The 26,644-nt window shown below is 33.9% G+C and overlaps 1 protein-coding gene across 14 annotated transcripts in view; it reads left to right on the plus strand.

Moving 5' to 3' along the window:
* Positions 1-26,644, plus strand: part of RALGAPA1 (Ral GTPase activating protein catalytic subunit alpha 1) — a 247,220-nt gene that overhangs the window by 98,301 nt on the left and 122,275 nt on the right. For 7 of the 14 annotated variants that reach the window (XM_041758113.1, XM_041758106.1, XM_041758107.1 and 4 more), the window contains exons 17-22: positions 4,014-4,154; positions 13,824-15,371; positions 17,142-17,266; positions 18,679-18,895; positions 19,923-20,099; positions 26,044-26,196. In XM_041758113.1, the coding sequence (XP_041614047.1) occupies positions 4,014-4,154; positions 13,824-15,371; positions 17,142-17,266; positions 18,679-18,895; positions 19,923-20,099; positions 26,044-26,196 (2,361 nt within the window). Of the gene's footprint in view, positions 1-4,013; positions 4,155-13,823; positions 15,372-16,065; positions 16,147-17,141; positions 17,267-18,678; positions 18,896-19,922; positions 20,100-26,043; positions 26,197-26,644 lie in introns of all 14 variants that reach the window. The other 7 variants (XM_041758117.1, XM_041758118.1, XM_041758119.1 and 4 more) reach the window with 4 other exon arrangements.

The raw sequence follows: 26,644 nt of genomic DNA on the forward strand, positions 1-26,644 counted from the left end.
TGAAATTACTTTAGGCTTTACAATTTATGATTTTTTTAAAAAGATTTATTTGAGAGAGAGAACACATGTGTGCATGTGTACATGTGCACAAGTGAGCAGGAGGAAGAGTAGAGGGAGAAGTAGATTCCCTGCTGAGTGGGAGCATGACGCAGGGCTGGATCCCAGAACCCTGAGATAATGACCTGAGCTGAAGTCAGATGCTTAACTAACTGATCTACCCAGGCACCCCTAGAGTCTATGATTTTTGTGGCAGGAGCATTTTTTGTGGAAATATATCTATATTTAATGATAATCAGTGAAAGACACTATTAATTTTAAAGATTTAATAAAACAATTAAAAATAACAGTTAATTTTAAATCCTTCAAAAGCATTATATTTTCAAAATTGTTTTCTGCCTGTAAAATAAGCATAGAATTACATTGATTGTCTATGTCAAGCAAAAATAAGAAATGATACAAGGAAAAAGGGTATGGGTGAATTAAAATTATATATTTAAAGTTTTGGCATAGAATCACTTTTTGAGATTAAGATGTTGATTACATCTGAAATGCCTTCATTTTATATTAATGTCAGATTTAATGAAAATTTTTGTGTATTGGTTAGGACAGACTTCTTTTAAGTTTAAAATGTTACTTTGTTTTACTTAAAATATACCTTTTTTTTTTTTTAGAGTTCCTCATATAATTTTTCTGATTATAGAAGTAATTTATGCTTAATGTGGAATGTGAAATTTAAGGAAGCATCAATGAACTGTCTAATGAGAAATGATCATTAACATGTTGGCATATTTCTAATCTTTAAAAAACATAATAAGCAAAGTACTCATCTTAAATTCATACCTATGATTATTTTCTGGTACCTATGCCAAAACAACCTTGTCTGGCTTGGTCATTAAACAAACCTATCAAATAAAAAGTTGAAGCATTAAAAATTTTGTTCAGAAAAATACCTGCATAAGTTGGAAAATACTGAAAAGAGCAGCAGATTAGTTTAAGATGGTGTTTGAGTATATATTAAAATATTTTTAAAAATTTTATATCTGTAGTGAGTGTACGCAGGTAAAAATTCAGTCTATGATAAAGCGTATACATTCTAGTAAGTCCTTCATCACTACTCCTAAGATTTTGCTTATGCCAACACATTTAATAATGTGTTGGAAGATACATTTAGATACTTTAGACTTATTTAGAATGAGTTTGTAAGAAGTTAGTTATGATATTCATGTTGGAACAAATACATCACTGTTTCTGTTTTCAGATTGTCCTCTTAGTTTATGTTTTTCATAATATTGGACCTTAGTTTGGGGACTTATAAAGATATTTCTGCCAGTGGAGATACATGTATGCATGATATGAATTTTATTTAATGATAAATATGGAGAAGTATGTGTAGTGGTTTAGAAGTGAGAAAAGGCCAGACTTGCCTGCCTTCTATTTATTTTGTGTTTGGGTGTTTTTAGTGAATACATTTGCTGTTCATGAATTTCCTATGCTGCATGACAACTCTTGAATGAAGGTTACAGTTTTTGACATAATGCGTGTATTTTATGATCCATGATGAATTTATGTGGAATACATCTATTTTTCTTTTTTATTCATTTTTTGGGAAGAATAAAGATACAAAACCTTCAAAAATTGGCATGCTTAGATGCTTGAAAATATGTTTTTATTTTTTGATGTTATATTTCTTATACTGCCCTTTCATCTACGTAAAACACATATTACAGATTTAAGATCAGTGGTGTGTGTGGCTTAGTAGTGAATGTGGCAGTAGGAATTTCAGTGGCTTTCTGGAGATTTCTGACCTAAGCTTTAGATTAGTAAATCCCCAAAATTCCTAGTAGCTAATTCATTATAAGTAATTTTCTATAGTGCAGGTTACATGGCTGTGAGACACTGGACAGATTTTCAGGTGTGCATAAAGACCTGTAGTGAAAAAATAGGTGCATTTTTGTAGAATTCATTTAGGATCATAATGAACTTAAACCACTGTGATTATGGAAAGTTCCAAGGGAAATGCTCAAGTTCTTCCTTCAAGTTGGTGGTAGGAGAGAACAAACAGAAGGAATTGTTATTTCCAAGGAATTATGTAACTCAATGAAAAAACAGAAGAAAACTTGTAATCTTTCTATAGAATTGAAAATTGAATCAAATTCATTTTAAAAGAATCAATTTAGTTTTAAAACAAGTATTTTGTTTTGATTTTCTCCTCTATATGTTCACAACTAAAGCCTTTTTCAAAAAATTATGCTTGATTCCCCAAATACAGATATTCACTCAGTAAACATTTACTGAGCTCATATGTGCCAAAAACTAGGATTATAAAGGTCAGAGAATATAGTTGTGTTTGAAAAGTTGGGAGGCTGACATAAAAAACATACAGTCCACTTGTAAGCTTTGCAAAAGCAGGGATTCTTAACTGTTTTGTTCATTACTATATTGCTAATAAGTTAATTATGTGGCAGTGTCAGAAAAGCTTCATAGATGAGATGACATTTTGAATAAGGAGAGTCAGAAGGAAGACCAAGAATATTACAAATTTCACAAAGCCGTATTGTGAAAGAGCATGAAAAATTCAGGGAACAGTGTAAAATTCTCTGTGGCAGCAGCATGTGAGAATAGGAGGAGAAGTTGCAATTGCAGTGATTATTACAGACAGGTCACATGGGCCTTGTGTGACAGGTTAATGAATTTAGGCATCAGGGAACCAAGAGTTTCCATTAACGAGGAAAACCCAAGATTCTGAATTGATATTAATGCTCAGATTTTTTTTTTAAGCACTCCTATTATACTGGATGTTATCAATATTGTTTCTTTTAAGTCCTCTATTCATACATAACAATATACATACCTTCATTTGTTTAAGAATCTCTACACTAAAAGTTAAGTTTAAAAATTGTTTAGGAAGTATAAACTAGAGATCATTAATTTATTTTTGAGTGTGCTAAAGTTTGTCTTTAATTGTATGAACTGGTGCCTCCTTATAAGAGACTACAAAGTGCAACTACAAATATAATTTTTGAAAAGTAATCCAGTTTTTAAGTTATCTTTAAGAACTTAATCTTTAGAGTTTTTATATTATATGCTTAAGATTTGAATTAGCACTAACTTATTTTTCTCAGTGACTTAATTGTTCATCTAGATTGCAAATTCTATTTTCTGTAAATATTTCTACTTAAAATTTAAATTATACTGTTAAACTTTATTTTTTAAAATTTATCTGAAAGAGAGCAAGAGCACAAGGGGATGGACGAAGGAAGAGGGATAAGCAGGTTCCTATCTGAGAAGGGACCATATGGGGTTCCATCCCAGGACCCTGGGATCATGACCTGAGCTGAAGTCCCAATGCTTAACTGACTGAGCCATCCAGGCGTCCTGTATGATGTTACACTTTAATGTAAATAAGAGATATTAATTTGAGTAAGCATTCTTTTCCTCCCATGTTCAAATACTAACCATGAGATTTAGTCCTTTAGATTATGAATTTCATAAAATGTTTCTAAAATGATCTAGGGGTGACTTTGAAACTTTGTAGGGAAGAGTATGAAAGTAGAAATGATTTGTTTTTGGAATTCAGCTTCATTAAGAATGACTTGGAATTGCCTCATAATGGCTCAGAGAAATGCCCAAATATAGTACCAAAAATTTCTTTCAACTAATAATGTTGAGTTCTTTTTAGGGTTTCCATTCAATGAAATTTTCAACCCTTGGTTTTGAGAATATAAGCTAATTTAAAGTATCTACTGATTTTTTAATGCTATACTATTGTAACTGCAAATAATAAAAAGCATTTTCCTGCTTTACACCAAAAACTTTACATTTGAAATGTCATGTGTTCTCTGGTTTCTTTCTTACAGCTTGCCAGTATTTGCCGTGCTGAAATGTTTTAATTTAAAATTTCCTTCCTTTGTATCTTTTAGTTTTCTCTGTTGCTGCTTTTTCTGTGACACAATCCTTTCATTATAGTCACTCTTCTTTTTTCCTTCCCCACTTCTTTCTTTTCCTTTTTAAAGCCATGAGAAGCCGATCCATTGGTGAATGTGCTCTGCCATCGGCCTATATACGCAGTGCTAAAAGTGCTCCTGTTCTGATCCATACTTCCAAACCCTTCTTGCCTGATATTGTTCTCACTCCCCTTTCTGATGAGCTTTCAGGTAGTGCCACCTCTGCTAATTTCTGCACCACCTTTTTCACTTTTTAATCCTTCTGCTTTCAAATTTTGCTTAATCAAATAAACTCTTCAAAGTTAATTTCTTTGGGGGAGGTGTGGGAAATTGGGAAAGTGGTTGAGAAATCAACATTTTGAGTTATTTGAATTCTCATGCTATCCTGGCAGTTCATTCTGGAAGTGCTAAGTTTAGTGCTGTGCCAATGTCTAGTATTTTTGGTTGTAAATTTTTTTCTGTTTACAGTTGAGTTTTTTCCTTCTCAGGTGATTAAAAGAAGTAGTAATGTATGTTTATGTCATTATAGATGTTTGACAGAAGATGACTTGGAAGGTAACAATCAGAGCCTTGACTTTTAATTTCCCATTGTTTTGACTAATGATATGGTAAATCCTGAATATGCATCTGCATCGTCTGTAGTAATGGAAGTAATAATTGAGAAAACATAATCTTAGAGTTGCTTTGGAACAAATCTTTGTATTTCTATTTGATTATGATAGTATATAGAATTCTAAGAACTCATTTTTAAGCCAAGTAAACCATTCTGTGAAGCCCCAATTTTTTTTTAATTTTTATTTATTTATTTATGATAGAGAGAGAGAGGGGGGCAGAGACACAGGCAGAGGGAGAAGCAGGCTCCACGCACCGGGAGCCCAACGTGGGATTCGATCCCGGGTCTCCAGGATCGCGCCCTGGGCCAAAGGCAGGCGCTAAACCGCTGCGCCACCCAGGGATCCCTGAAGCCCCAATTTTTAAGGACCTTCGAAACCTGGTCAGCTTTTCAGCCTCAGGTCCTTGATTCCCAGTACTAGAATGAGTTGGTCTGTAAGGTTTAATTAACATATAATAAAATATATAGATGCTGGGTTTAGTTCATGATTTTTGAGACTTACACACACCTCTGTTAACTTTCATCCCAAACAAAATATAGAACATTTCCATTATCCCCCAAATTCCCTAGTGACACTTTCAAGTTAGTACCCCTCCTCCACAAAATCACTTTTGATTTCTATCACCATAGGTTAGCTTTTTTTAAGAATAATTTTGCGTGAATAAAATCATATAGTGTCTTGTCTTTTAGAAGCAAATATGTTGAATAGTTATGCAAAATGTGCTAGCTCTTAGAAAATTAGTTGTACATTTTTAAGTACTTTCGTATCACTCTTATGAGTGTTTCCCTGATGTTGCCACTTATGGTAGGGTTGATTTTTTTTTTCTTTTAAACAACCTATCTCTATCCTTGTTCTAATGTATTAAAGGCTTATGCAAGGAAAGGTGCTTTTTTTTTTTTTTTTTAAGATTTGTTTATATTAAAGGGTGGCGGGGGGAGGAACAGAGGAAGAGAGAATTGTGAAGCAGACTCCCCACTGAGCATGGAGCTGGATGTGGGACTCCATCCCAGGACCCCAAGATCATGCATGATCTGAACCTAAATCAAGTCAACTACTTAACTGACTGAGCTACCCACATACCCCAAAGGGAAGGTACATTTTTATTAATAATGATATTTCAGGTGAAGTGCTTTATAACACCCATAATTTCATTAAGATCAGAGATTTCAGCCAAACCAAGGGGGTACATACTGAGGGGTGAATATACATAAATACATAGATACTCTTGTTGGTATTTTTTGAAAATACTGTAAATGAAAAAACTTAATGTCTTTTCTAAAAATGAGAAAATATTCAATTATTGGATGTGATATGTTTGTGTTTTCTAGTTCAGGATACCTTGATTGATAATTACTTAGACATAATCTTTATGATGTTTTTGAGAAGTGTTCAATATTATTTTTTTGAAAATAATAAAGTGTGATAGAAATAATGAACCTTTAATGAATTTTGTAATGAAATTGGTGGTTGACTTTGCAGTTTTATGGATAACAATAATAAAATTATATATATATATAATACATATATATAATATATAATTATATATATTATTGTTGTTGCTTTTTAAAGATTTTATTTATTTATTCAGGAGAGACACACAGACATAGGCAGAAGGAGAAGCAGGCTTTCTGCAGGGAGCCCAGTGCAGGACTGTATCCCAGGACCCCGGGATCACGCCCTGAGCTGAAGGTGGATACTCAGCTGCTGAGCCACCCAGGCGTCCCATTGTTTTATTCTTACAACTAACTACATGATCTATAATTAAAACTCCTAAGTTGTTGTAAACTTCTCTTAGATATATTTTTTGCTTCTAGCTATTTTTTTTTTTTTAGTTTTTAAAAATATTTTTAAAGCATTTACTGGAAACCATTTTTGAAATGTTTAGAAAAATTGAAATGAGTTTTGGCCACTAATTTTTTTTTTTTTAAGATTTGTTTATGAGAAGAAGTGAGATAGCACAAAGTAGGGGGAGCGGCAGGAGTAGAGGGAGAGGGAGAAGCAGACTCCTGCTGAGCAGGGAACCCAACACAATGCATGGTTTGATCCCAGGACCCTTGGGATTATGACCTGAGCCAAGAAAGGCAGATGCTTAACTGACTGAGCCACCCAGGTACCCCTTGGCCAATAATTCTTACATGTTTCGATCAGACACTCTGCTACTGTGTCAAAACTGCCTGGAAGATTCATTTTTTTCTCAGAATCTTAACGGCTTTACAAAATTCCTTGCCTGCAACTTACATAATATTTTGGCAGATATGCATGTTAAGTGCTGAAATATTAAAATAAAGGTGAAGTATTCCCTTTAAAATGTTGTAAGGTAGCACCTTAACTGGGGTAAGTGCCTATTTCATAATTCTTGCTTCACTGTAAATGTATAATTCAGAAAGATTACTTTTTTTTTTTTTTTAAAGATTTTATTTATTTATTCATGATAGACATAGAGAGGCAGAGACATAGGCAGAGGGAGAAGCAGGCTCCATGCTGGGAGCCCGACGAAGGACTCGATCCCGGGACTCCAGGATCACACCCTGGCCTAAACCACTAAGCCACCCCAGGATCCCCGAAAGATTACCTTTTAGTAATGTAATGGGGGAGGTGTTTTAGGAAGAAGTTTTGAAAATAATTTTCTAAGTGGCAGTTCTAGTTGTTTTTATTTCCTTCATTTGGGATAACGTGCATCTTGTGATGGATTTAAAGAGATAAATAATGATGAGATATGGGTCACTAAATCAAAACAAGCTTGATATCTGATTATCAAAATAATATCATATTATAAAATATGGATTATTTAGAAAAGTATATGAAAAATATACGTAATCCTTCAACCCAGTGCTTATTTATTGGTAATTTACAGTTGCTTTCAACTTTTTGTGCATGCGTACATTTAAGACCTAAAAGCATAATTAGACTTGGTTATTTTTAGTAAAAATCATTTTTAAGACTTCAAAGGAAGAAGGAATATATAAAGTAGCAGCAAAAACTTCATTCCTGAAAAGGGACTTGTGAATGAATTTAGCATTTGCCATGCACTTGTATAAATTTACAACACTTTCTGGGAAATGTTAATAAGTATCTAATGGATTAAAGATTTATAGTATATATCAACATATTAAAGGCCCCCAGAAGTCAGGTTTTTTAAGAGACACACAAACACATACTCGCCCCCAACCGTTTATTTCTCAAACTTATTTAAGTATGGAGAACTTTTCCAGGTACACACATTGATATTCTATAGCATTATGTTTCCAGAGCGAACAAATTTGCAAGACGTTGAACTAACCTCATAGTTTTAAAAATTAGCTATGAAAATTGGACAGGATTATTCTTACACAAGCTTATATAGTAGAAATCTGGATTGTTGGAATTTTTTATTGCCTCTGTTGTTAGAGACAAATTGTGAAGGGCCTAGTGTTTGCTTCTTCAGGTGTTAGGTTCGTTGAGGGGGGGAGGGGGAGGGGAGACGGTGACGGGGAGAGATAGGAAAAGGAAAAAAGTTCTGTGAAGAGAGATTTTTTTTAAATAGTGCTAAATTTTTTTAAAATTGCCAGTCTTAGATTTTCAATGAAAATATTTGCTTATGTTTCCCTCCAAGGTTTGAGTAAATTTTACTATAGAATGTACAGAGAGAATTAATAAGAAAATGAACTACAAAGGAAAAATTTTTCATAGTTTTATATGTCTCCCTCATTTATGAGCAGACTAAATGAACTCAAAATATTTCCTGGGCACATTCATTTAAAATCAGGAGTTGAGGTTTCTTTAACTGCTTCACCAAAAAAACTGAAAATACTCATAGACAATCACTCTAGCTTTTGATTAGAAATAGAGTTCTCTGGAAAAGATATTTACCTGATACTCTTGAATACTTAAGAAGCTGTTTAATTCCTTTTTTTTCTTTTTTACACTAAGATTTTAAAAAACGGACCATCAGTTTTTAAAGGACCCTATTTGTGTCCAGCCCTTTTTTGTCCTCTAGTATTTTTGCTTAGTTGTCCATTCAACCTACACTGTTGTGTGATTCTTTGTGGTATAGCTTTGTACAGACTACACTATTTGGATAGCTGAATATCCTTAAAGAGTTTTTCTTAAATTCTGGGGACTAGTTCAACTGCATTTCTCTAAATGTCTCATTAGTTCTTAACAACAGACTCATGTATAACACTTGAAATATTTTTTCCCCAGGCATCTGCCTCAGGTTTTGATGTAGTATTCTGGAGGTTGCACAGACATCTAACATTTTTTAAAGCTCTACAAGTAATACAGGTGTCTGGGCAAGCATGCTTTCCCTGTCCCTTATTCTTTAACTGAATTATAGGGTTTTTTTTTTTTTCTTAAAAAGACTTTTATTTATTTTTAGAGAGAGAGAGAGAGAGAGAGGCAGAGGCATAGGCAGAGGAAGAAGCAGGCTCCCCGTGGAGAGCCTGATGTGGGACTCGATCCCAGGACCCCATCCCAGGACCCCGGAACCAGCAGACGCTCAATTGCTGAGCCACCCAGGTGCCCATGAGTTACAGTTTTAACATTTAATACTCTAGGCTAACCAGTCTTTCTGTTTCTGATAAATGGATTACAGAGAAACCAGAAATCTCAGTAATTGCTCTTAAACAATAAATTAGCTTTTATTGTCAAAAATAATACTTTAATGAAAGAAGTGATACAAAAAACATAGGGTGGGCATCTGACTTTGTTTATGCTTTTCCAACTGTTTCTTATTATTTTCTAATTAAGTAGTGTTGGTTTCTCACCCAGAAGTTTTACAGACCTACTTTCTTTGAACTGGTTCTCAAAACTGCTAACTTGTTTGTCATATTTGCTGTTAGACTCTAGTCTATCAAGGCCATATTAAATAGGCTGCTAATGTTATTTAACAGTGTTTCATTATTTGAATTCAGCTCTGTAGAGCAAAATATTTTGATCTCTCTACTTCTATTTTCTGAGTATCAGGAGAAAGAAGATGTTTCCTCTCATGTCCCATCCTGCTCCTAAATTCTACCTAATCAGGAGGAGAATTTTCCACCTCCAACCAAACAAGTAGGCTTCTACCTGTAATCTGCTGGTTCTAGCATAACTTCAGGTCAGATTTGTTTTGTTTTTGTTGAAATAATTTGTGTTAGTTTTTTTAAAGTACATCTTAAAGCTTTGAAGCTAACTTAAAATGGCATTACATAACATGTCCATAAACAAAATTGTAATTTTCTTAACATGAAAAAATATATTGGTTATTTGTTCATTTCCAAAATTTAAGAATAAAGGAAACAATATTAGAAGGATGAAAGAGTAGAAAATAGTTTAGTGGTTTAAATTTTAGTGGTCTAAAATTAAAATTATTTGGAGTTGATTTGTTGCTTTTAATTTTTTGTATGTGAATTAAAATTTCTTTATTAATTTCTCTAGCAAGAGAATTATGAGATTGGGGCATCAGAAGGACCCTTCCTGATTTAATGACTGGGTAAACCAAGTTGATAAAACTATTAGAATCTGTAAAACGTTCAGCAAAGTTGCCAATGCAAGAATAATTTAGAAAAATCAGTAGCATTTCCTAACACTGTCAATGACCAAAATACAAGCAATAGGATAATACAGTTGCAACAAAACATTAGCATAAAGTTTTTCCATGATTTCAGTGATGTAGATACTGCTTTGAATTACCTATAAATTGAACATCCAGTTTTAAAAAGAGTTTTTACTAGACTCTGTTAGAAATAAAATTGGAAACGTGGATGCTCTGTGGTTCTCACTTGAAAGTACATTGCCATGTTGCCCAAATAGGCAAAAACATTTTTTAGTTACATAAAGGACATTGTCATTTCCTTTAGATAAATCCAGGAAAAAACCTCAGCTTTAAAATAGCATAAATTTCTATGTAAACTAATATAAATGATGTTTATGAATTCAGGAGCTTTAAAAATATTACTGATAGCTAGTGTTTATGATTGAGAATAGAATTTAACTTTGGATAGAAGGGATTTGGCACTTAGTTCTGTACCTGTTTTCTAAAATTATTAAAATTTCCTAGTGGTATGTTAGTGTTATAACTTAAGAGATTTATTTTCCTGAGGAACCAGCTTGATAATTTATGAATTAGTAGCTACTAATTTTTAATATAAAGACATACTATCCTTCTACCAGTGTTAGTATACTAAGTTTCCACTATGTGACAAGAGTTGTTTCAAGAAATAAGGATATTGTGATGTTAATACAAACAAAAATCCTGAAGAAACATAACTGGTGGAAAGAAATTTATTTTACACGTTGCAAGGCTCTATAGAAAGCATTTATCAGTGTTCAAAAGCGTTTAAAAATTCAACAAAACTTTTTTCTCGTTTTGCTCATTTAATGGTTATTAATACTTTAAATAGAAACTACTATTTTTCAAAGGAAAATATAAGCAGCATAATTATTTTGAACACTATTTTTGCTTAAGCCTAAAACTATTAGTTTCAGAGATCCAATACAAAGTTTGTCAGTTGTTTTCTGTATAATTTACTAATGTTTGTATTTGAATAAGTTTTGACTTCTAAGATTCTTCGTAGAGATAAATCATTGTGCTGCTTTATAATTTCTTAATACAGTTAGCCTTTTCCAATTTAAAAGAATTAATGAATTATTTCATGAGTATATGACCTATATTATTCAGGATATTTAGAACATGGACTAATTTTTGCTCTCAAATCCCAGCTTTTCACTTTCCAGCTGTGTAACATCAGACAGGTCACTTAAATAGTTTCTTCATCTATAAAATGGGGATAACAACACCTACTTCACAGTGATGTTGTGAAGATTAAATGAAATATATCAGATATTTGTAACAATGCCTAGCATGTAGAAAAGACTGTAGAGTTTAGCTGTGATTTCGTCTTTTTCTCCTTGTGCTCGCTTCGGCAGCACATATACTAATCTTTTTCTCCTTAATGGAATGCAGGTATACAGGCATTTCTTTAAATTTAAGACTTACTTGAGTCAGTTATGCTCAAATGCTGACATTGATTTCCTGTCAGCAATTACTTTCTTTGATGTTATGCAGTTAGTATTCTTTTTTTTTTTTTAATTTTTATTTATTTATGATAGTCACAGAGAGATAGAGAGAGAGGCAGAGACACAGGCAGAGGGAGAAGCAGGCTCCATGCACCGGGAGCCCGACGTGGGATTCGATCCCGGGTCTCCAGGATCGCGCCCTGGGCCAAAGGCAGGCGCCAAACCGCTGCGCCACCCAGGGATCCCCCTTGGAGTGTATTTTAAATATAATCTCTGTTCTCTAGGCAAAGATTCTTATCTACTATGGGAGATAAAATAAAACCAAAATACTTATATTTGTTAAAACATAAATAAGCATTAGTTATCTGCTGTAATAATAAATAAATAAATGCATAAATGTTTAGTTTCTGAGGAAATGTTTCACTTTTCATTTAAAAGAATTTCTAAGTGGAGCGTATGAAGAAGAAAGCCAACATCATTTAAAAAATATTCCCCTCAACTTAATGATAAATTAATTGTCTTAACTTCTGGAGGTATTGTGTATTTGACCTGTGCTTGGAATCTAAATGTATATATTCAGGAATATAGTGGAATTTTATCATACTACAAACTTCCCTTGTTCTGAATCTATGTGTAAAATGGTTCCTTGTGGACCTTGTACGAAGAAGTTGATAGGAATAAAATAGCGGAAGGACCAGCTTCCTTTTATTTATAGCGTGGACCCCAAGAATATTTTGAATTACTGTCCCCATTTTATAAATGAGAACATTGGTCTCAGAGTCTGGAGTAAGAAACGTAAGTTCTAGACCGAGCACAATCAATAAGTTAATTTGTGATCTTGGATCAGTCACTGTTTTACTCTGGGATCTGAATCTTCTCATTTTCAGATACAGTTCTGTTACTTACAACCTTTGCATTATAAGCCTAATTAATGAGTAACATCTGACTTTTTGACTCTTTGTCTTTTTTCATTATATTTTGCTGGTTTACAAATTTTTTTTTTAGTTATTTCTTGGTAATATAAAGGCCAAGATGGATTCATAGACCATGTATTTTAATTCTAAAACTTCTAATTTGCATATATCTGTACAGTTTAATAGTATCTCAACTTGTGATTTTCAATTTCATAAATATTTTTGAGGATTTACCATATACTTAGCTGTGAAAACAATGCAGTGACATGGAACACTAAGCCTGCTTTTCATAGTTTATGGCTTTACCTCTTTGGGCCTCAATTTTCTCAGTAAGAGAATTAAATTAGATAATCTGTAATGTCTGTTTTGACTTTAAAATGTGTGATTCTTAGAAATGTAAGAAGACATAGATAGTGGTTTCTTTTTAAAAGATTTTATTTATTTATTTATTTATTTAGAGTGTGCATGCACGTGTGAGCAGGGGGAAGGGTAGAGGGAGAAGGAGAGAATCCCAAGCAGATTCCCTGCTGAGCATGGACCTCAATGCAGGCTCAATCCCATGCATGACCCTGAGACCATGACCTGAGCCAAAAACAAAAGTTGGGCATTTAACCTACTGAGCCACCAGAGTGCCCCAGGAGACATAGATACAGTTTTTAAGGTTTGATGTATGCTTAATGGTAAGGGCCAGTGAGAAAGTTTCTTCTAGTAGATTAAATGGTATTTGTGAGAAATAAAAGAATTTTTTTTAACACTATTTTATTTGATAGGGATGAATAGATTTTAATACAATAGAAAATAAAGCAAAACACCTCAGTAGCACAGATAAGTAGTTTTTGGACAAAGAGAACTTTTGGAAGAGGGTGGAGATTTCCATTTGTAATATGTGATCAGACGGGCAAGATTTGAAGAAAAGATAATGCCCCTTGCCTGGTAAGGAAGAAATGAGAATTTATGAGATCCTATGATTCTACAGTGGAATACTTAGATCAGCTTTCTATGGTTAAGATGTACTTTTTTCTTCTTGGAACTTAAGTAGGAAAAAATTGAATAGCAAGTTTAAATTGCTTTATTGGCACAGTTCTATCTTTAACTGCACTTCCAAATGTTTCATCACCTCACTGTTACTATGCATGTTAACATTTAAAAATATATTCTTATAGTTTTCTAATTCATTGACACTACATGCTATATTAGCTTGTGCCCATCATTATTTAAAAACATTTCTATTTTTAATAAATTTTATTTCATTGAGCTTACAAAAATGTCTCAGAATTTTTTTATTTTAAGCCTATGCTTAGAGTATGGTTGAAATTAGTACTATATTTTTCATGTTCATATAGTTCCTACTCTTCATAATTTTTCTTTTTTTACAGATATTGATGATGCTCAAATACTTCCCCGCCCCACTAGAGTCAGACATTTTTCACAAAGTGAAGATACTGGAAATGAAGTTTTTGGTGCTTTGAATGAGGAGCAGCCATTGCCTCGAAGTAGCAGTACTTCTGACATCTTGGAACCATTCACTGTTGAACGAGCCAAAGGTGCAGTTCCTGTCATTGACAGTTCATCCCGTCATGCGCCAAGCTTGCAGAGTTCCACAGAGGCTTCTTCAATAACTAGATCCACTGAAAGCCACATCACTGATACTCACAGTAGAGAGTCTTCTCTGGAAGTTGGTGATAGCATATATGACCATCTTTGTCACTTAATAGATCCAGTAGAACTTGCAGATTCAGCTTTTGAACAAATCCAGTACATTGACCTTGAAGGAGATGACGATCTTCTTACCTCCCTGAAAGAATATTTTAAGGAAAACCAGGAAAATCATAGTAAAAATGAGTTAGGTAAAGATGCAGCTTCTGAGGAAGTAATTATTGCAGTAAATAGGGATGAACGATCATCTTTAGATAAATTAGAATATGTAGACCAGGAAAGTAAATCAGAAAATATCACCTCTTTTGTTGGGACTCCTGAAAACATTCAGTTTCAAAAAGAACCAGAATCAGCTGCCTTCGTGAGTAGTGTTGCGCCTAACCAGTTAGACAGTTTTATGAGAACCAAAACTTATGAAAAACCCGAGGAACTAAAAAATGATAAACAATCATCAGAACCTAGCTCAGGTAGCCCTTGTGATAAAGAAAAAAGGAAACACCTGTATAGACAAAGAGCCACAGAATTAGATGCCTGTGTAGATGTAACAGTAGTCGAAAAGGTTAAGGGTGTGCAAATTAATGAAAAAATCACAGTCCCACATGTTATGCATACCAAGAAAACTACACTAAAAACACCTGTTAACCATAGACTGCCTCCTGTTACAAACACTAGCAAACTTTCTCCAACTAAAAGGAGCTTGTCTGAAACAGTAACTCATAGAGCCAAAATCATGAAAATTACTACTAAAAAACGAAATACTGTTCATGTTACTTTTAGACCATCTACTGAATCAGTTCAGTTTTATAATCCTCTGGAAAACAAAGAGGCTCCATGGAAGATGAGACTGCGGAAGCTTGGTGGCTTCAGTAGTAGTAGTGCCAGTAGCACCAGCAGCTCCAGCAACCTCCATACCAGCTCAAATAGTTTTACAGAGTTAGTAAAACCTGGTGTGTACAGGCCTCTAGATACACTTGGTACAGCATCAGTAAGTAAAACAACTAAGGAATCTACAGAGATTCCCACCACTATATTACAAAAAGAAGGAGTTGCAAGTAATCAGTTAGGTAGTCGTAGTACTCTTAGGTCATCAAGTCATGAGGCAGGACTACAGCAGGGCTCCCTGGGTGGCGTTTATAAAACTGTTGTACATGCTCTTTCGAAGCCGAAGGCAAATGTTTCCCCACAGAGGCAGAACAGAATGCCACCAGAGGCTCCACTGAGGGATCTGTACAGTCATGTAATGGGCTATTTTGGAAGGAAAGCTGCAGGTGAGCACTAACAGTGTGCAGAGCGCAAAAGGAGAAAGACAGCACCAGTTTGGCTTAATGCAACTGAAGCGAGCTATAAGCAATCAAAAAGCTTTGGGATGGTCACTGCTTTCTCTCTGTTTGGTTATGCATGCGCCTTTTCCCAGCTGTATTTTTCCCAGCATAAAATGTTTATTTAAATTACTAATTTCCCTTATAAGGCATTTAGTTAAACCTCTTTGCTGCTGAACAAGATAGGAAAGAGGAAGATACAGGAAAATTTTAATGACCTTTCAGAGGCTATCTAAATCAAATATTTTTCTGAGTATGTACTACATGAGCCGTGAAATTAAGTTTACTAAGTAGTTGGAATACTTTCCCCTGCCCCCTTATAGTTTATATTTAAAAGGGCATTGGCTATATCTAATTGAGTTCATTATTTTTATTGATGAGTTACATGCTTTTAGATATTTTCTTGGAAGAAAATTACTTTGGCATTATGTAACATAATGGAAATCAAGGTCTGACAACCAGCATCAACATTTTTAGTTATCCTTGAAGGAGAAATTCTTTCTTAAATCTCAAAGTGGATTTAGTTACTTTTCAAATAAGCCATTTCAAAATAAGCTGTAGGCTTTTTAGTTTTGCATTCATTTGTATAGAATGCAAGTCCTTAAAACACTTACCAGTACTTTTCTTTTTTCTGAGATTTTAGATGTACATAAAGGTTTCATGATAGCCAATCATGATTTAAATATGGAACCTCTATGGACAGATTACAGAAAGCAAGATTATGGTAACTCTCTTCTCTTATCTTGATTCAAATTTAAAATAACTTTACAGATCTAGAAAATTAACTTTCAGCAGTAAGGTAGGTTTTTATTTTGTTTGTTTAACATGGTTTTGTTAGCATGATTAACAGAATGCTGTATAATGCATCTTGCATTGAGCCATTAATGCCACTTGAGGGCAGTATTTGACAGCTTAGCAAAGCCTGGCCAGTAATATAAAGATAATGGTATTTCACAGTGAACTCTTGACCAGTGTATTTTCTTGACCTGAAGTCCTTTTACTTCGTTAGGAGTATAAGCAATACTGGTTTTCTTCTAGTTGCAGAGAAATTAATTTTTCAACAGCATAATAGTGAAATAAATATTTATTTCTGTAAGCTTTTTCCCAAGGTTGAAACTTTGTTAATGTAGTCATAACAAAATCAAAATAACTTTTGTGGGTTTTCTTTTTACAGAAAAACCTTTGTGAAAATAAACCTCTTTTTTCTTAAAGCAGTAATGTTAGACTTTGTAGTGAATATAAATGATATTATGTCACAATTATGGATTTTTTTATTTATCTAAACTGAAATGCATTTATATCCCACTGAGATGTACATAGATTTAAGGGATAGATTCTTTGCAGATATTTTTTTGAGGAGAATGGAATTCTAAGTTATTAAGGCTCGAAATAGAAGCATAGAGGCAGGAAGAAAGATAAATATACCAGTTTCTTTATAGGCAATATTAACCTAACTCCAACTAGTGCTTATCTATAAGCTTTCTTGCTGTTTAAGGTTATACTGAAGATTGACTAACATCTGCTTAGTTAAATAAAGTAAATATCAATTTACTAATTCTTGAAATTAAATCTAAAAGGAGAGAAATTATTCGTAAATGCATGTTTGGCAAATAATTGATATGGCATAGGTGATTTGTTTTGGATTGCTTTTGTTTGTTTCAGATTAGGAAATGCAGTTAAGTCTTTTCTCACTATATATAGTTATTTATTTATTTTTAGTCAATAAAGAGGACATGAGCCCAAAACTGCCTCCTCTTAATAGTGATATTGGCAGCAGCAATGTTAATGTTCCTGATCTGATGGATGAGTTTATAGCAGAACGACTTCGAAGTGGTAATGCCTCAGTAAGTGTTGTTTTATTTCATTTATTTGGTTTAGCAAGGAGAGTAGAGAAACTAAAGGATACTTTTGTGTGTATGTGTGTTTGTAAATTTTTATTCAAAATAATCTTCCGGGCAGCCCTGGTGGCTCAGTGGTTTAGTGCCGCCTTCAGCCCGGGGTAGGATCCTGGAGACCGAGGATCGAATCCCACGTCAGGCTTCTTGTATGGAGCTTGCTTCTCCCTCTGCCTGTGTCTCTGCCTCTCTCTCTCTCTGTCATGAATGAATAAATAAAATCTTTAAATAATAATAATAATCTTCCTCTAAATTTAACTCTTTTTTGAATTAAGATTTTTAAATTATACTTTTATAATATTTTTTATTTAGAGACATAAAACAAATAGGCTTATAGTTTTGACCAGGGTAAAATATGAGAATACCTATTTGCTTAACTACTTAGGTATAAGCCCCTAACTTCCTAGTCTTCCCTATGTTTTTCATATTTGCTCATAGGTTACCTTCTTACCCACTGCTGACCCTTAGCAAAAAAGATAACAATGGAGGTCTTCCAATCCAGTTCCCATAAATTTGATAGCATAAATATTTGATGTTTAATCATTGCAGCTAACTTCAGAATAGACTTTAAAGTTATCTTTGTTTTACTAGAATTACAGCAAAATGAAAATAGAACAATTTTATCCCAATAATGCTTAATTGCTAAGGAAAGATAAATATATGTGGAATTGCTTTTTTTTAAATAGTCGTATTCCAACTGGATTTTTTAAAAGTGTTTTTTGAAACAGAGAGTAAGGAACAGGACATAGAGAATCTGAAGCAGACTCCCTGCTGACCATGGAGTCTGACATGGGCTCAATTCCAGGACCCTGAGATCATTATCTGAGCCAAAATCAAGTCAGATGCTCAAGCAACTGAGCCGTGCAGGGCGTCTCCATTAGGATTTGAACTTGTCTTTAGTGAATGTCTATAGCTCCATTACATTTCCCTTTTATTTTTAGTTTAGTTTTTTTTTCCTTGAATGAGAAAAAATAATAGAATCATTATATATAATCATTATAGAGTAATCTCTTTGCTATCATTCTTTCTCCCTCCACTAGCTCTTCTATTTGCTGCTCATTTTTCCATTTGAATACTTTACTCTTTCTACTGTCCTTACTTCACTCCATGGATCCTTTTGAGGCTTAGAGTCTTAGGCCCAACATCATATGATAATTGGGTCTCTACTTTAGACAAACCAACAGTACTTCAGGTTATGGCTCCATGCAGTTACATAAATTGTTCAGTTAGTGTGTTTTCCCCCTCCTATGTTAGGCCCGAAGTCTGAACATTTATTTGATGATTGTCCTGGAAATTCAAGATTTCAGATGTTTAATGAGAATAAAATTTTTTTAATGGTAAGCTGTTTCTTGAATTTTTAGACTATGACAAGAAGAGGAAGTAGTCCAGGCAGTCTTGAAATTCCCAAAGACCTCCCTGATATTCTAAATAAGCAAAACCAGATGCGCCCAATTGATGACCCAGGTGTGCCCTCAGAATGGACTTCTCCTGCCAGTGCAGGGAGCAGTGATCTTATCAGCTCAGATAGTCATTCGGATTCATTCAGCGCTTTCCAATATGATGGCCGAAAATTTGACAGCAAGTATCTTTTTCTGTTTGAGCAATATTTTTTTTGTTGATTTTTTTCTGTTTGAAACTGACTTATGGATTATGTAACCATTAACTTTCTCTCTAATGTTATTTAGACAAGAGTTCCTACATATTTTGATTTCGTTATTCAGTGAAATTCCAAAGGAAGTTTTAGGGAATTACTTCAAGTTTATTTTATTTCACCAAACTTAAAGCACTTGAAAAACAAAACAAAAAAAATCACTCTCCTTTCCTAAAACAAATGATATTTTAAGACCATTCAGAGGAAAAAAAACATTAGAGTGGACTTGACATTAGAATAAAGGACAGTCATGGTTATGAGTTGGTACTACTTCATGCACTTATATTTGGGAACCACTGTTAATAAGTTCAGTGCTTCAGTAGTATGTTCAGTACAGTTTTATTCAGTGTTCCATTACCAGAGCCACTCTTGAATAATCACTTCATGTTAAAAGACAGCATTGATATTATTTGGTGCTGTATCATTACCACATAGCTTTTCTGCTATAATTATGTATTCCACATGCAGTGAAGAGTACCAAAATTTAAACAAAAGAACATGAAAACCTTGGGAACTAAGTTAGTGAAGAGCTAAGAGATGCATTAGAGAAACATGTTTTCTGTTTTCATGGATTATATACTACCCTGATCTCAGAATGGAATATATGATTTAAGACAAAAATGTCTTTTACCATACCAGATTATAAAGTTCTTCAAAAGCATACTACCAGCTCTGAGAAAACCTGGATAAGAATATTGATGATACATCATATGTGTCTGTTTTTTGTCCTTATTGTTGTTATTAATAAACTGTGAGAACCTTTAAAAATTTGTTTCTCATTATAAACTTCCTACTGTTAACATTATTTGCATTTACCTGAGTGGTATGTAAATAGAATAGATTTAAGAGGAATGTTAATGTTTAGTCATTTTGCTGAAGTAGCTGTGTTTCTTTTGTAAATATTTTTGTTTTGTATTTGAGACTTCTATGTCCTAGCATTTCTTCTTCCTTTAGATTTTGGCTTTGGAGCTGATACTGGGATTATATCTTCTGCTGATGTGGATTCAGGTTCTGGCCATCATCAGAGTGCTGAAGAGCAAGAAGTGGCTAGTCTAACTACACTTCAGATAGATTCTGAAACAAGCAGTCTTAATCAACAAGCTTTCTCTGCTGAAGTTGCAACGGTTACTGGTAAAGTTACTAAAGGGGAATATCTTCCTTAAGTGCATTTTTTTTTTCTTAAGTGCATTTTTTAAGCCACCAAAGAATCTGTTTAAGATTTTATTTGATAGATTTTAAGTATTTCTTACTACAGTTTAAGCATTGTTTTTTCATTCATCTTTATGTAACAATGGAGGAAAAAAAATACATTGATATAAGAGTTTCTTGACCTGGAGTCTACATGCTAAGTTTCAAGGGGCTAGGTGAATTAATATTGTATATAAAATTTTAAATATTTTTGCATCACTGCATTTCTTGCAGCAGTTTTTAAATCGATAAAACATAGTTAAGAAGTACTTCCTTCTTTTCATTGTCTTTCAGAGTTAGCCCAGATTTTTATAGATTTCTTTGGCAAAGTATTATAGAAACTGTAGAGAATACTGCCTAATAGAAGACCTATGTATCAATATACTAATATTTTATATTTATACAGTAAATTATGCTTTTCAGCAGGTTTTTAATGTGGTCAAATATATGATGGTTAGGATCCAAGAAATCCAGTCATGAAATGGAGGGTCACATTATTGCAAAGTTAGTGCAGTGACCAGAGGGATCCTGAGCAGCTAGTAACCCATACTTTAGTGGTTCCACAGTGTGATCCAAAATTCACTTTGGTTTTCACTGTAACTCAATTCTCTGATGGGTGATTATCCATTCCAATTTAGAGATTAGTAGTTTGCATCCTGTGTTTTCAGAAACTTGTAAGACTGGACATGATTTCTGCATGTCTGAATTAGGCACATTTCCTCAGCCAAATCAAACAGATGAAATTTGCCCAGTGGAATCTTTGATGGGCAGGAACCCATTCTTTGTTTTCACATTCTACCTCTTCTTTTCCACCTCTCTTCTCTTAGAGGATAAGTAAGAACTATAGCCTAACCCATTGCAAAATAGGAGCTCAGTGGACAGGAGCCAATTGGGTGAGATCACAGTTCTGTTATTACAGAATTTAAATTACTCAAACAGAAATACTAGAGAAAATCTTACTTCATAATAAATACCTTTTATTGTAGCTGTTCTTAAAATAAATGTAGATGAGAATATACTCAACATTACTAATAATCAGAGAATGTTGATAACCATGAGATACCGCTACACACATATTTAACTCAAGGTAAAAATACTGACAATACCAAGTATTGAAGAATGTGGAACAGTTGGAAATATCATAATATCAGTAATGGGAATACAGAATGGCAAGGTCACTGTGCCAAAATATGGCAGTATCTTTTAGAAGTAAACATGCATTTACCTGTTGACCATCACTAGGTATTTATTTACCTCAAGCAGCTGTATGTGAAAGTTCATGACAGTATTGTTCACGTAGCTAAAATTTGAGAACAACCCAGGTGTATCTACCAATTAGTGATGAATAATCAAATTGTAATGGAGTCTTTCATTGAATATTTATTTATTGGAATGTACTCAACAAAATATGTATTTTAGTATATGTAAAACCATAGCTGATTCTCAAAAACATACTAGATGAAAGAAGTCAAATACAAAAGACTACATACCATACTTTATTATTCCATGTAAAGGAAATTCTAGAGAATACAAAACTGTAGTGGTAAAGCAGATCAGTGATTACTTGGGGCCAGGAGTCAGTGGAGGATCAACTGCAATTGGGCACAAGAAAGCTTTTAATGTTGATGGACAGTTCTCTATTTTGATTGTGTTATTGATTACAGGACTATGTACAATTGCCAAATTAATGTAATAGTATACTTAAAATGATTGACTTAAAAGGCGTTTGTTTTCTACTGTAACACAAATTTTAATACTATCAAAACTCTAAATTTTTGAACAGTGTAGAGAATTTAATGAACCTTGAAAAGGGTGGAATTTCAAAGTAGAAATAATAAAAAGGCTGAGAAGTTTTCTAACTGGTTTAGGGATCTACTGCATAACCCTTCCAGGCTGTGAGTCCAAAGAATCCCACCAATATGTGTCTTTGTCTTAATCTGGGTACCAACTATTCTGAAGGAATAAAGAGTTTGTAAACATTATTTCTAGTAAACTACATGGGTTTCTTCTAGTTTCCTTAAAGCCCTCAGATTATTAATTAGACTATGATGTTTTCAAAAAACAATAATAGGTAAAAGAAGTATGATCACTTTTTATTTCTCTTTAGTCGTCAAAAATGGAATTCTAGACAAAAATTCTAAAAATAAAATTTAATATTCAGAGAGAATTTGTTTTAGGGCTTTTGCCTCTATGATTTTTATTAAGTGATTGAACTTCCAAGAATTTTTAATGTATATGTAACCTATTTTTACCACACATAGTAACTATTTCTAAACTCTACTAGGAAGTTTTATAAGGAATTGTAATCTTGATCACTGTCATTTGTAATTGTGTAGGGGTGTTTATCTAAAAAACTAAAGCAGTTCGTGGATTGATTTCTATTTAAAAGACAAAATTCAGCAAAGAGTACAACTCTGTATAATATACAAACTATTCAACACACCTTGATTATTTTCTCAAAGTATATTTTGCATATATTCTTACATTGTTAACTTTTTAAGAATAGCTGTGTTCTATCAAAGGGATGTTAATAGTTCTGAAATCTTTCATTTTCCTGTAATATATTCAGAAACTATAACAGAAATTTAATATAGGAAATGAGAGCAAAAATTTAATGGATAGTCTCTGCACATGAATATCACCATAGCAATACTTTGATTTTAAAAATATATTCTTTAAGAAGAGAAAGCCTGTAAGTCAGCTGTTCTTGATGGTTATTAATAAAATTAAAGACAGTAATGATTCTAGAATACCAGATCTTAATAAAAATCACTTAAAGTTTTAATTCTGAAAAATGAATCAGATTTTTATGGATGAAGATAATACATGGAGATAAGAGAAATAGATTTGTTTTACAAAGCATTTGACTAAGACTGATGATTTTTTGGTCATATACTTAAAGTTTTTGATAAGTATTAAGGAGATTATTTTCATTATGCCCTCAGCAGTTTGTGTTTATGCTAAAGAATGGAATTCTTAAGTTTCTGAAGCTATCTTTTAACATAGGATTAGTTTCAGATGTACAACATAGTGATTTGACAAAAGTTAATACAGTGTTACGATTTTCCTCATTCTGTACATCCTCATGACTACTTATTTATTTTTTAACTAGAAGCTTTTACCTTTTTTTTTTTTTTTTAAAGATTTTATTTATGGAGAGAGAGAGAGAGCGAGAGAGAGACAACGCAAGCAGTAGGCAGGGGCAGAGGGAGAAAGGCAGAGACTCCCTGCTGATCTGGGAGCCTGACTCAGGACCTGATCCTGGGACCCTGAGATCATGACCTGAGCCAAAGGTAGACATTTAACTGACTGAGGCACCCAGGTGATCCTAGTTTTTACTTCTTAATTCTCCTCCCATTCCATACTGCTCTCCCCTTTGGCATGGCAAACACCAGTCATTCTTTGTATCTGTGAGTCTAGGTTTTATTTTGTTTTGGTTTTTAGACTCCAAATATAAATGAAATCATATGGTATTTGCCTCTTTCTCTAACTTACTTCACTTAACGTAATATCTTCAAGGTCCAGCCATGTTGTTTCAATTGGCAAGATTTCATTCTTTTTGTGACGGAGTAGTATTCCGTTGTATACAAAAACCATACCTTCTTTATCCATTCATCTGTCGATGGACACTTAGGTTGCTTCCATACCTTGGCTATTGTAAATAATGCTGCAGAGAACTTTTTTTTTTTTAAGATTTTATTTATTTATTCATGAGAGACACACACAGAGAGAGAGAGGCAGAGACACAGGCAGAGGGAGAAGCAGGCTCCATGGAGGGAGCCTGATGTGGGACCTGATCCCGGGTCCTCAGGATCACACCCCGGGCCAAAGGTGCCGCTAAACTGCTGAGCCACCAGGGCTGCCCATGCAGAGAACTATTTGAATTAGTGTTTTGTTTTCTTTAGATAGATACCCAGCAGTAGAATTTCTAGATCATATGGTAGCTCTACTTTTAATTTTTTGAGGAGCCTCTGTACAGTTTTCCAGAGCGGCTGCACCAAGTTACATTCCTACCAACAGTGCACAAAGGTTTCTTTCTCTCCGCTTCCTTGCCAGTACTTGTTATTTTTTGGTCTTTCTGATTATAGTCATTTTGACAGGTGTAAGGTGATATCTTATTGTGGTTTTGATTTACATTTCGTTAATGTTTAGTGATATTGAGCATCTTTTCATTTCATTTCTGTTGACCATCTGTATGTCTTCTTTTCAAAAATATTCAGGGACACCTGGGTGGCTCAGTGGTTGAGCGTCTGCCTTCAGCTCAGGGCATGATCCCAGAGTCCTGGGATCGAGTCTTGCATCTAAATTTTATCTATTTATTCATGAGAGATGCAGAGAGAGAGAGACATAGGCTGAGGAAGAAGCAGGCTCCCTGTGCGGAGCCTGATATAAGACTCCATCCCAGCATCCCATGATCATGACCTGATCCAAAGGCAGATAGATGCTCAACCACTGAGTCACCCAGGCATCCTTTTCCCCCCCCTTTTTTAGTCTTGTTGAATTTATTGAGACTTGTTGTGTGACTTATATTTGATCTTTCTTGGAGGATGTTCCATGTGTACTTGAGAAGAATATGTATTCTGCTTTGGATGGATTGTACTGTGCATATCAATTAAGTCCATCTGGTCTAATGTATCATTTAGGGCTCATCCTTCTTTATTGATTTTCTGTTGAAAAGACATAATATTTTAGTGGCTTAGTTAGTCCTAGTAGCACTCCCATACAACCACCACAAATGGTGGTTCACTGTAGTATTAATTTATGCTATACGTAAATTAAATTATCAAAAATTCCTGCTATGTGCCAGACATTGTACTAGGCACTGGCGATAATACTTCAGTATGTAACACGACTACAATCCCTGTTCTCACAAAATATACGTACTAGTGAAGATATTTAAAACTATCTCCAAAACTAAAAGGTTCAGGTCAGTGCAATATAAGTAGTATAATGGGGAGGTATGAGTGCAAATAGCAGAGACTGCTTATTCACCCTGAATACTTATTCAACCTAGATACATCAGCACTGGGTAGGCTTCTCTGGAAGAGGTGTCGAAGATGAGACCTGAAAAATAAATTAACCAGATCTATAAGACCAGGATTAGGGCTCCAAGCAGAGAAAAACATAGGGAAAAAGGCCAGAGGTATGCTACGTTTAGATAAATACCAGCAGTTTACTTTCTATGGCTAGAACTTAAAAGTACTAGGGGAATTATGGAGTGGTTAAGAAAGTTGCAGAAAGACTGAAAAACCACACACTAAGAAGTTTGGACTTGTGCTGTGGCCAGTAAAGAGCCATAAAATCCATAAAAGATTTTAAATGAGGGAGTACTATGGATTAGTTTTTTGTTTTGTTTTTGTTTTTTGTTTTTGTTTTTGTTTGTTGCCTTATGAAGAATGGACTGAGAAGGAATGTGTGGGGGGGTGGGGACTGAAGGTGCGACCACCAAGGACCACAGTACACCAGGCTAGCAATGATAGTAGCATATAGAGCCGCAGTGAACAAGTTCCTCTTCTCTTAAATTGCCCCAAGTCTGAAGTAAGTGAAATAGAGTAGCAGTGGGTCCTAGAGTTTCCGTAGCTGGACCAGGAATGGGAGTAGACATTCTCTCACTGATGACTTCTGTCAACTGGTATTGGTATGTCCAGTTCTGATTCCATATGAATCCCATGGAAGAAATCAAATGACACTCCTAAATACAAAATCTTATACCATATTACGATTTTTTTTTACTACTTTGGCCAATTTATTACCTGTTTTATTGTTTGATGCTTTTCAGTTGTTTAATAGAGTTTTATTTATTTATTTTTAATAGAGTTTAAGCATTACATCTTAGAGGATATTGAATATTCTCTTTATGGTAATTTTTATGAAATTGTCTTTATAGGTTCAGAAAGTGCTTCTCCAGTCCATTCAGCTTTGGGATCCAGGTCACAGACACCTTCTCCTTCCACACTGAATATAGATCATATGGAACAGAAAGATCTGCAGCTTGATGAGAAGCTCCACCATTCTGTTCTTCAGACTCCAGATGACCTAGGCAATATTTGGAAATTAGATATTTGCCATTTTTTTCTTTCAGGGCATTAGTGTTAGGAGATCTTACTATTTAAGTTATTTAAAATTTTATTTTTGAGAGGGATAAGTTAGTGACAAATCAGTTGATTTATTAAAATATTATGAATCGGGAGATGTTAACAATGATGGTTAAAACTGCAGTATTTTTTGTTTTCTTTTATTTCAGTGGGCTTATACCAGGCTCTTATTTTTTTATTATTGTGAAAGACAATTGAGTATCTTTTTTATAATACAATCAGTTATTATAGACTTTAAGCACAAAGAAACAGGCTCGTGAAGACTTCCTGTAGGAACTGCCTTCAGCCTGAGATTTTCTATTAATTGATGATACAACCTGAAGTAGCCATTTGATGAAAGAGAGAGTATATACTTAAAAATATGATCTTTATATCAAACACAAATTTCTCTCT

The sequence above is a fragment of the Vulpes lagopus genome, chromosome 6 (assembly GCF_018345385.1).
Source record: "Vulpes lagopus strain Blue_001 chromosome 6, ASM1834538v1, whole genome shotgun sequence".
NCBI lineage: Eukaryota > Metazoa > Chordata > Mammalia > Carnivora > Canidae > Vulpes > Vulpes lagopus.